Raw genomic sequence first — 10,094 nt, forward strand, 5'->3', positions numbered from 1 at the left:
CGGAAGCCGTCCAATTCGTTGGAGTGTCATCAAAATTTTGACACTATGTCGCAAACAAGCAGTCACGAAGATCAGGCACCACCTTGTCAAACTCTTTCCTCATCTCGGGCTTATAACCGGGCAGATTAGTATCAAAATCGACAGGTCTGTCTGTAATCATACTCGAGAAGCATACACCTAACTTCCCTTGTTCTGATCCTTTGTCTGATACTCAGTTTCGGGAGAACAATCTAGATCAATTCAACACCGCCCAGTTATGAACCCTGTCTTGCATCCTCAAAGAAGTGCCGGGGTCTGTGCAGCATGTGACAGCGACAGTGACAAACAAACAGACGGTCATAGAACCTTGGAATAACGGCAGATGCTCCAGGCCCCAGCGTCGACCGGAGGCTGTCAGCTGAAAATGGCTGCTTATGGGGTTCAAGCCCAGACGCCTCGTCGGGCTCGCAGCGTGCCTTTGGAATTTTGACTTCAGATGGATCCAATACGATACGATGCCAGACGCTCAGGGATCATTCTTTGTTTGAGAACCCAGTCCTGGTCAATGACGGCTCGTTTCGAAGTTTGAATGCCCAACCCAACGAAAAGATACTTTGGACTCCGACCATTGCCAATCACAAGGGCAATGATTTGCATGCAGCTCAATGCAACAGAGATAGACTTGCAGCGACATTCATAATGATCATATCACATTTGTCCTATCTTGTCGACCATCATTAACAGGCAGTCCTGTTTATTCAACCTCACCAACCCTACGAGTGATTCGCTGCAAGTCGGATCCGTAGCGCTGCAGGGGGCAGTTCTGAGAGCCTTGTTCTGGGTCCCAGTCTCGCAATGCACTGGACCAAGGTCCCAAAGATGCTGGGGTGAGGTAGTGTGATTTGCTGCACAATTGCGTCAATACATCCCCACACCACAGCCTGCTTGGATGCAGAAGAAACGAGCTTTTGTGAGTTTCGCCAAAGAAGCGAACATAGGAAACACAAATTGACAATAACGAAAATCTGCCCAACGGATGCCCATAATTAATAAGAGGTAACGGGGATAAACTCTATAACGGGGTTATGGATCAGCAATGATGGGGCCTTGGGCAGAGACAATTTTAGATCAGAGTTCGTCAGGTTGGCAGGTCTCATGTCCTTTATGGTTGCGCTTGACCCCCCATCTGAGGGCTTCGCATGGGAGAAGGGAGCGTCTTATTGGGCCGCCATGGGAGGCTCGTTGCGTTTGGGGTCGTCAGGTAGGCAGACTGACTCCCTCTGGTACTTCGTGGGTCATTGGATACTAGGCATACAGTTCAGTTATTGTGGTCATTTGTTCGGTTGCTCTTTGCGAAGAGAGCCGTTCGAGGTGGCCGGTTTCACGATTTAGTAGAGACGCGGACTTTATCGAATTTACTACATGCTATTTGACAAAACTTCAAGAGAGAAAAAGATCATCGCCAACGTTTAGTTCTCCCGTTGCGGACCGCTTCCACCATCCATCCATCTTGTACTGTCCTATCCCCGCTTTCGCCCACTATCATGGATAACACAGCTTACAGTACGGATACATGCCAGACCAGGTCTCCTTGCTTTACCTCGCAACAGGTAGCAGGTAATGGAACCTTTCTCCGTACCTTATCCTGCCCAGCCGAGAAACCCAGCCCCTCCACTAAGGTCACGGCTGACACCCTATTGTTTGCCGGGGGGCTCCCTCCCATTATTGCTGTCGGATGACGACGTTTTGCTTTACTTCCATGCTCCGTCCTTGGTAGTCTGGGGCCTGATTCTTGCGGCGCTTTGCGGCTTGCGCGCCATTAAACCCACCTGACACTCTTAAACTCTCTTTCTTTCTCTTTCCATTCTTCTTGGCTGTTGCTTCTTCTTCTTCCTTCACCTCTTTTGTTCTCCTCTCAATAATAAGCATCGCATTCTTTGGGTTTGCGTAACAAGACCTCACTGAGACTGAGGCACATCGCCAGAAGAACAACCCCACCTTGTAGTGTGACGCAATAGCCATATCGTGCTCTTTGTCGCAACGCAGCAGCCTGAGTTAATTGAGTTGGCGCCATCAAACATCGCACCAAAGCCAGTACAAATCACCAGGAAACTACCTTTTCATTACACCAAATCAAAATGTCCCGTGTAAGGGCCACCGACTTTGAGGAAAGGGATTACTACCCCGCTCCTCGACGATCTGCTCCTGAGGGACTCGATGAGGTCGATTACCGCCGCCGCACCGTTACAATCAGCCCTCCCCCGCGAGAGGAGGCTCGCACACCCGCCTTTTTGCGAGACGATGGTCGACGATCCGAAGCTGGCCCTATGGTCCTGCGCCAGCGTCAAGTAGAGACTATCGACCGTCACCGACCCAGGAGTCCCAGCCCTATCGCTCGCGTTCGAGAGGAGCGCATCATTCGAAGGCCTCGCAGTATCTCACCCAGCCACCACTCCTCTCACCACTCTTCTCACGATCTTGACCATGACCACGAGCACGAGCGTTCTCGCACCAGAGTTTACGAGCGAGAGCGAGTCAGGGAACCTTCTCAGCCACCTCCCAGACGAGCTCCTTCGCCAGCCCGTGTTGTGCGATATGTTGAGCGACCAAAGTCGCCTTCCCCCCCACCTCCTCCACCGGTCGAAGAGCGGGAGCGCATTCGCACCCGCATCGTTGAGCGTGAAAGAGCCCCTTCGCCTCCTCCTGCACCAAAGCCTTCTCCTCCACCTGCTCCGCCCCAGACTATCCGCGGACCAACCATTGAGCGAGAAGTTATCACGCACTACCGTGATATCGACCATGGTAAGTACAACAAAACTCTAAAAAGCAAATCCAAGACGTTAACCGTTGCAGGCATGATCAAAGCCAGACCCCCTACACCTCCTCCTCAGCCTAAGCCTCAGCCTCGTGCCCCGTCTCGAGTCCGAGAGCGGGAGACTGACATTGACATCTCCCTCTCAAGGAACAAGACCGAGGTGGATATTTCTCGCACAACTCGCACGCGATCACAGAGCCAGGAACGACGATCCGACTTCCGCGACGATGAGCTCGTGGTTCGACGAGAATCCGATTCCCGTCGCCGAGCGCATTCTGCTGCTCCTCTGCCCACGCCCAGCGCCGTTGATGAAGAGGGTGACTACCTTACCGGAAAGATTGACTCTCGAGGCAGAATGGGCGAGGCCTGGGGTGGTGCAACCAAGGACTGGACTCTCGTGGATGTTCCTCCAGGCACTGAGCGCATCCGCATGGATGGAATCGGTGGTGGCAGCACTGAGACACAGTGGGCAAGATACAGCGGAGCTAGAAAGAGCAAGTTCATCCCCGAGAGAGATGGCCAGCCTTCTCCAGCTCCTGTGCCATCCCCCAAGCCTGCTATTAGGGAACCTTCTCCTCCCCCAACCCGTGAACGTGACACACGGGTGAACGTGTCAATCTACGACCGTGAGCGAGAAATCGACATTGAGAGAACCCGCTCGGTTTCTCGCCCTGCTCCTCCACCACCCAAGGATATGTGGACCGAGATCACCAAGGACCTCGTTATCCGTGAGGCCATTGAGAGCTCTGGGTACGAATATGAGGAGACCAAGGAGTTCTACTACATCATGGACTATCTTAAATATGTAAGTTTGCTCATAAAACCAACCATCTTGACCGTTGTATTAATCTTTCTTAGGATGATGTTCTCCGCCTGGTTGACATTTCAGATGAGATCCGACGATCTCGAAAGCAGCGCGCACGAGAGCTTGAGTATGAGAGAGAATACCAGTTTGATTATGAGCGCGACCGTACCCGACACAGCCACCCTCGCTGGGACGAGGTGACGGAGCGCGAGACGTTTTACGATAGCCGTCCTCCCCGGGGCTATCTCCGTTAAGTGTGATTTGTTTGTTGGCGTTCTTGTTCAAGGTCATTTCTCAGAAGGACAAACGTGTGTTGGATAATGGATACCTCTTGCAACTACAGACATGTTGTTTGTCGCGAGTGACGGGCTTTAGTTCATGATGGGACAACTTTGGTTGTACGAATTTATGAAATCATATACAGCGGATGAAATGGAATGGGATCAATGAAACGAAATGTATGTAGATGCTTGATTGGTACGCACAATTACGATTTATGAAATAAATAAACAACTATACGTTCAATAATGGACTCTCTGTTGTTGATAACATGACTGAAGATACAGACTCGTGATGAGGAGCTGACCGATGACCTCATGGAGGGGTAGACAGCCATGGACGGCTGTGCCGAAGCCTTGGAGGGGCTCAACTCCTTGCTAGAGGTGGTCTAAACTGGACAAAAAAGCATGATGCCACGCCAAAGCCGATCGATACGGCCCACCATGGCATTGTTCCGTACTTCGTTGGATATACAGAAACCCTTTCTTATGATCCAGTTGACGAGCCTTTAGGAACAGTCCATTTCTGAATCTCTTGGGCATCAAATTGGTTGGCTCGGATATAGGAGACTGAGGTGACAGCAACTTTGACCTACACGCCTACCCGGATTTGTTTCTGATTATACTACGGCCTTAGCTGTCAGATATTGATTATGCAGAGTCCTCACAATGGCTGTACTCTTCATTAGAGCACGCAATGCATATGTGATTAAGCTGTAAACTCAGAATCTGGCAAATCATCCTAAAAGTTGGTCTCTTAGACAGTCTCCAGCAGCCAACGTTAGTGATACCCTGAGACCGTCTAAACAAGCAGGCCTAACGATACTAGATTATCTCTCATGTTTGAAGAGAGGAATTGCATAAACTAGTCCCAATCTTGAGTTAACCCCGAGCACCACAAAGTCTTGGAAAAACGTTGAAGGCGGCTAGATTGACTTCAGTATCCACGGACATGAAGGATGTAGCGGAGGAGCACGACGACGGACCGCATGCGTGTCTGCAAGGGGTCTCTTGCGTCACAAAACAGAAGATGGCGGTTACTGATTAAACTTCAGGTTCAAGTTCTGATGTTGGTAAGGATTCAAGCTTGCATGTTAGCATATTGAGTCGACTGAGCTGGTTTGGCAAAAGCCCTTGTTGCTATTCACAACAGAATGATTAGACAAATTCTACAACATGGGATCCGGTTTAGCTGAAACCTCTCGGGCTACTCCGCAAAGTTGCATGTGGCCAATCTGCTGGGTTAGCTTGAAAAGATCTCTTCGCCTCAGTGGCCCTTTCGCACCGGATCTAATAATCGCAGATGTTTGCTATGGGCTAGAATAGGGATGGGTCTGTGAGGGTCAACCGTCGCCCAAGAGGATACCTGCCTAGACAACATGAGCGTTGTGGAGCTGAGAAGGGACCAGCATGAAGAGGTCAAGAAGTCGTTACAAAGAACATTGACGTCCTCGATCTAAACGATGAAACGTTCCAACGTTCGCAAGAGACCAGCGTTGCTGGCACTGGTCATGATGTGCATTACATACATGGCCTGTGAGTCGCAGGACAGGGCGTTTCCCCAGACTAGACCCCTGGAAACACATGGAAGACGCAAACCCAAGACGAAGCGAACAAGGGGCCCTCATTCTGACAAGTCAGCTTCAAAGTCCAATTTGATAGCGGCCCAAAAGGCGTCCACTGGGACATGAGGATACGCAGATGAGTTATCCATAGGCGGCGTTGGTTGCCGTGGAAGGGTGGACCTATTTACTTTTGAAAGAATCAACACAAACAGAGAAAAAATGAAGTGAAGCAAGGGAAAGGGGGTATGTTGTGTGTGTTGGGTTAGTTAGACCAATGTAATAATCTCAGATATGGAAATGAATGTCATTAGTTTCAGCACTTCTTTTTATTCTTGAAGGGCCACGTTTGTGTGTGCTGTAATACCTGGATATTAAATTATCTAACCGTCGTTAGGTAGCTTCTCTAGTAGAAATGATTGATGGCCTTTGCTCTGTGCCTTTTCATGTGAATGGACGGCAGGTACTTGAGGCTGAAGGTAAGGCAGGTACTCCCCTACCGGAATCAGGCTGGCTCAGGCACCGGCACTGACTCTGCACTGAATCTGCACTGTACAATAAGAGGTCTGGGCCTCCCTGTGTCAATTTCCCAGCATGGCGGGGCACTGTGAAGGATACAGTGCGGCAGAAAACTAAGCGAGATTCTTCCCCTGCCATAACATAACAGAGAGATTAGCATCAAATCAGGTATGCATTCATAGCGGAGGTAGGTCAGGTGTCTGAACTGACAGGGCTATCAAGGTCTTGGAATCAAGATAGACGAATGGCTTGGGCTAGAGAACAAAGGATCATCCTTATAGGTGCAAATTTGAGTTTATGAGTCAAGTTGGGATGTTTCCTTTTGCTTTCTGTAGAGACGCTGGTTTCTGCAACGGGATGGTTTGACCCTCAGTGCGTAGAATAAGGGCCCAGGTGAAAGCTTGATAAGCAGTGAATCAATGTTGAACAATGAGAATCTCTCTTCTTGACTCCAACACAGGCAAAAGGCAGAAAGGCCATTGCGTAGTAGATACTAGGCAACTCTGGTACATTCAGTCCAAGGCAAAGCTACTATTGTTGTAGGCCTGTATGATCACCACCGCACAGTGCTGCACAGTACTTTTCCCTACCTATCAAGTGGCGGTAGCGAACTTCGCAGGCGCGAGCGAAACCTGCTAACAACCGAGTGATTGCCTTGGAGTCAAAGGGATTGTCTTTTTTTCTTCCCCTTCTCCTACACTCTCTAAACATCGAATCAAAGAAAAACAATTCTTCTCTTCCGACAAATCAAACCCTTCTCTTTCTTCAACCCTCGGCTTGGTACTTATCAAAGCAACCTCTCGCCCAGAAAGCCAAAAGCCAAAAGCCAGGCACCAAATCGAACCAAACAAGGCGCCCCGTCCCGTCGTCTGGCCCGCCAAGCTCGTTCGACCCTCATACCCGTTCTTTTCCTCTCCTGGACAGAGCCCCCGTCGTGGAAAAAACCCCCGCCTCTCCGCCTCCATCCAAAACAGTTCTCTCTTCCATCTAAACTTATCGACACGTTCGCCTAACGACCTCAAGGCTCTATCTTTTCCTTTCTTATTCTTCAGTATCCTGCCTTTACGCCCGTTTGCGCCTCGATAATCACTATTGACACTTGCCGAATCCGCATGACGAGACGCTCCTAAACTAAGCCAAAATGTCGAGCTCAGAGATAAACCAGGTGCTCGCAAATTCGCTTTCGCCTGGTAAGTTTTCTTCGCCCTTCCCCGCCGATGGATGATGCTCTGCTCTCCGGCGGTCGAGACGAATGCGTGCTAACCTGCAATAGATGCGAACCTGCGAAATGCTGCCGAGCAGCAACTCACCCAAGCTGCCGAGAGTAACTTTGTATGCCACCCCTGATTCTCCCTTGCTTTTTTCCCAACACTGGCTGACGATTCATCTAGCCCCTATACCTCGCAACCCTCGTACAAGAGCTAGCAAACGACTCCGCCGATGGCTCTATCCGAGCCGCCGCCGGTATCGCCCTCAAGAACGCCTTCACAACCCGAGATTTTGCTCGTCACCAAGAATTGCAAGCAAAGTGGCTGCAGCAAACAGATGATGAGACCAAGAACCGAGTCAAGGAGCTCACCCTCCAGACCTTGAGCTCCTCCAACACCCAGGCCGGTACTGCTGCCGCCCAGGTCATTTCTTCTATCGCAGCCATCGAGTTGCCCCGTGACCAGTGGAACGATCTGCTACCGTTCCTCGTCAAGAATGTCAGCGAAGGTGCCGACCACCAGAAGCAGTCTTCTTTGACCACTATCGGCTACATCTGCGAAAGCCAAGACTCAGAACTGCGCATGGCCTTGGTAACACACTCGAACGCTATCTTGACCGCTGTCGTGCAGGGAGCCCGAAAGGAGGAAACTAACATTGAGGTCCGACTGGCTGCTATTACCGCTCTTGGTGACTCACTCGAATTCGTCGGCAACAACTTCAAGCATGAGGGCGAGCGTAATTACATCATGCAGGTCGTCTGCGAGGCCACACAGGCCGACGACTCAAGGATACAGCAGGGCGCCTTTGGCTGCCTGAACCGAATTATGGCCCTCTACTACGAGAATATGCGATTCTACATGGAGAAGGCCTTGTTCGGCCTCACAATTCTTGGCATGAAGTCTGATGACGAGGATGTCGCCAAGTTGGCCGTCGAGTTCTGGAGCACTGTTTGCGAAGAGGAGATCTCTATCGAGGACGACAACGCCCAGGTCGAGAGTTCGGATCAAATGCGTCCCTTCTACAACTTTGCCCGTGTCGCTGCCAATGAGGTCGTACCAGTCCTTCTGCTTCTCCTCACCAAGCAGGACGAGGACGCCACCGACGACGAGTACAACCTGTCTCGCGCCGCCTACCAGTGCCTGCAGCTGTACGCCCAGGCCGTTGGTGCTACCATCATCAGCCCTGTGCTGTCATTTGTCGAGAGTAACCTGCGCCACGAGGACTGGCACAACCGAGATGCCGCTGTTTCCGCCTTTGGCGCTATCATGGAAGGCCCCGACGAGAAGGTCTTGGATCCTATTGTGAAGCAGGCGCTGCCTATCCTGATCACCATGATGGAGGACCAGTCTCTGCACGTCAAGGATTCGACCGCCTACGCTCTTGGCAGAGTCACAGAGGCCTGCTCTGAGGCCATTGACCCCCAGGCTCAATTGCCCACTCTGATTGAGTCCCTCTTCAAGGGTCTCCTCAGCAGTGCCAAGATGGCACCATCATGCTGCTGGGCCCTGATGAACTTGGCCGAGCGTTTCGCCGGCGATTTCGGCGCTGCTTCCAACGCTATCACCCCTCACTTCAACAATGCTGTCAGCTCTTTGCTTGACGTGACTGCCCGCCAAGATGCCGAGACATCAGTGCGAACTGCTTCTTACGAGGTTCTCAACGTTTTTGTCCAGAATGCCGCTTCCGAGAGTTTGCAACCCATTGCTTCCCTCTCTGACGTTATCATTAAGCGACTTGAAGAGACCGTACCCCTGCAGAGCCAGGTTGTTAGCGTTGAGGACAAGATGACCCTCGAGGAGATGCAAAACAGTTTGTGCAGTGTTCTCCAGGCTATCATCTCTCGACTTGACAAGGAGATCATTCCCCAAGGCGACCGCATCATGCAGATCCTGCTCTCCATCCTCAACAGTGTTGGCGGAAAGTCCAGTGTTCCTGATGCCGTCTTCGCTACTATTAGCGCCCTTTCAACTGCTATGGAAGAGGACTTTGTCAAGTACATGGACGCCTTTGCCCCCTTCTTGTACAATGCTCTCGGAAACCAGGAAGAGCCCAGTCTCTGCTCCATGGCTATTGGCCTGGTCAGCGATATCACTCGATCCCTCGGTGAGCGCAGCCAGCCTTACTGCGACAACTTCATGAACTACCTCCTCAACAACCTGAGGGTAAGCACCCCCCCTGTCCATAAGTATAACAAACCTAACCTGTCACAGAGCACCGCCCTTGCCAACCAATTCAAACCCGCCATCCTCCAATGCTTTGGTGACATTGCTGGCGCTATTGGTGGTCACTTTGAGACCTACCTGTCCGTGGTTGCCCAGGTTCTGGAACAGGCCTCCACTGTCACTGCTTCTCCCGAGGGCCCCTATGAGATGTTTGACTACGTGGTCTCTCTCCGCGAGGGTATTATGGATGCCTGGGGTGGTATTATTGGCGCCATGAAGGTCAGCCAGAAGAGTAAGTTCCTCTCGGTCTTTCGATATGTACCTATTACTGACAAATCTTAGCCCAAGCCCTCCAGCAATATGTGCCTGCCATCTTCAACGTCCTCAACCTCATTGCCAATGACATGAACCGAAGTGAATCGTTGATGCGAGCTTCCATGGGCGTTATTGGGTAAGTCATCGTGTATTATTATCTTTATTGAGACAAGGCTAACATGAACAGCGACCTTGCGGATGCTTACCCCAACGGTGAACTGGTTGATGCTTTCCGTCAAGATTGGGTCACTGCTATGATCAAGGAGACCAAGACCAACCGAGAGTTCCAGCCCCGTACCATCGAGACAGCTCGCTGGGCCCGCGAACAGGTCAAGCGCCAGCTTGGTGGTTCCCAGGCTGTCATGGCCAACTAGTCTGGCACACAAGATGCCTAATCAAAGGCGCACAATTGCCGCCTGAAACAACGATATTCCCTTTCCCCCTCCCCCC

At 51.1% G+C, this 10,094-nt stretch overlaps 2 protein-coding genes across 2 annotated transcripts, besides 1 other annotated feature; both read left to right on the forward strand.

Moving 5' to 3' along the window:
• The first annotated feature begins 1,823 nt into the window (after positions 1–1,823).
• Positions 1,824–1,893: a repeat region.
• Positions 1,894–2,117: 224 nt separating this feature from the next.
• Positions 2,118–3,853, forward strand: FPSE_01384 (uncharacterized protein; the record flags this gene model as incomplete). Its single annotated transcript, XM_009254504.1, has 3 exons — positions 2,118–2,781; positions 2,833–3,599; positions 3,653–3,853. 3 exons carry the CDS (start codon positions 2,118–2,120, stop codon positions 3,851–3,853), a joined length of 1,632 nt encoding a protein of 543 aa, XP_009252779.1.
• A 3,246-nt stretch (positions 3,854–7,099) lies between these two features.
• On the forward strand, positions 7,100–10,018 carry FPSE_01385 (uncharacterized protein; the record flags this gene model as incomplete). The annotated part of the gene is made up of 6 exons (XM_009254505.1): positions 7,100–7,148; positions 7,232–7,290; positions 7,350–9,329; positions 9,378–9,621; positions 9,672–9,780; positions 9,832–10,018. 6 exons carry the CDS (start codon positions 7,100–7,102, stop codon positions 10,016–10,018), a joined length of 2,628 nt encoding a protein of 875 aa, XP_009252780.1.
• Between the last annotated feature and the right edge of the window lie 76 nt (positions 10,019–10,094).

The sequence above is a fragment of the Fusarium pseudograminearum genome, chromosome 4, assembly GCF_000303195.2.
Source record: "Fusarium pseudograminearum CS3096 chromosome 4, whole genome shotgun sequence".
NCBI classification, from domain to species: Eukaryota; Fungi; Ascomycota; class Sordariomycetes; order Hypocreales; family Nectriaceae; genus Fusarium; species Fusarium pseudograminearum.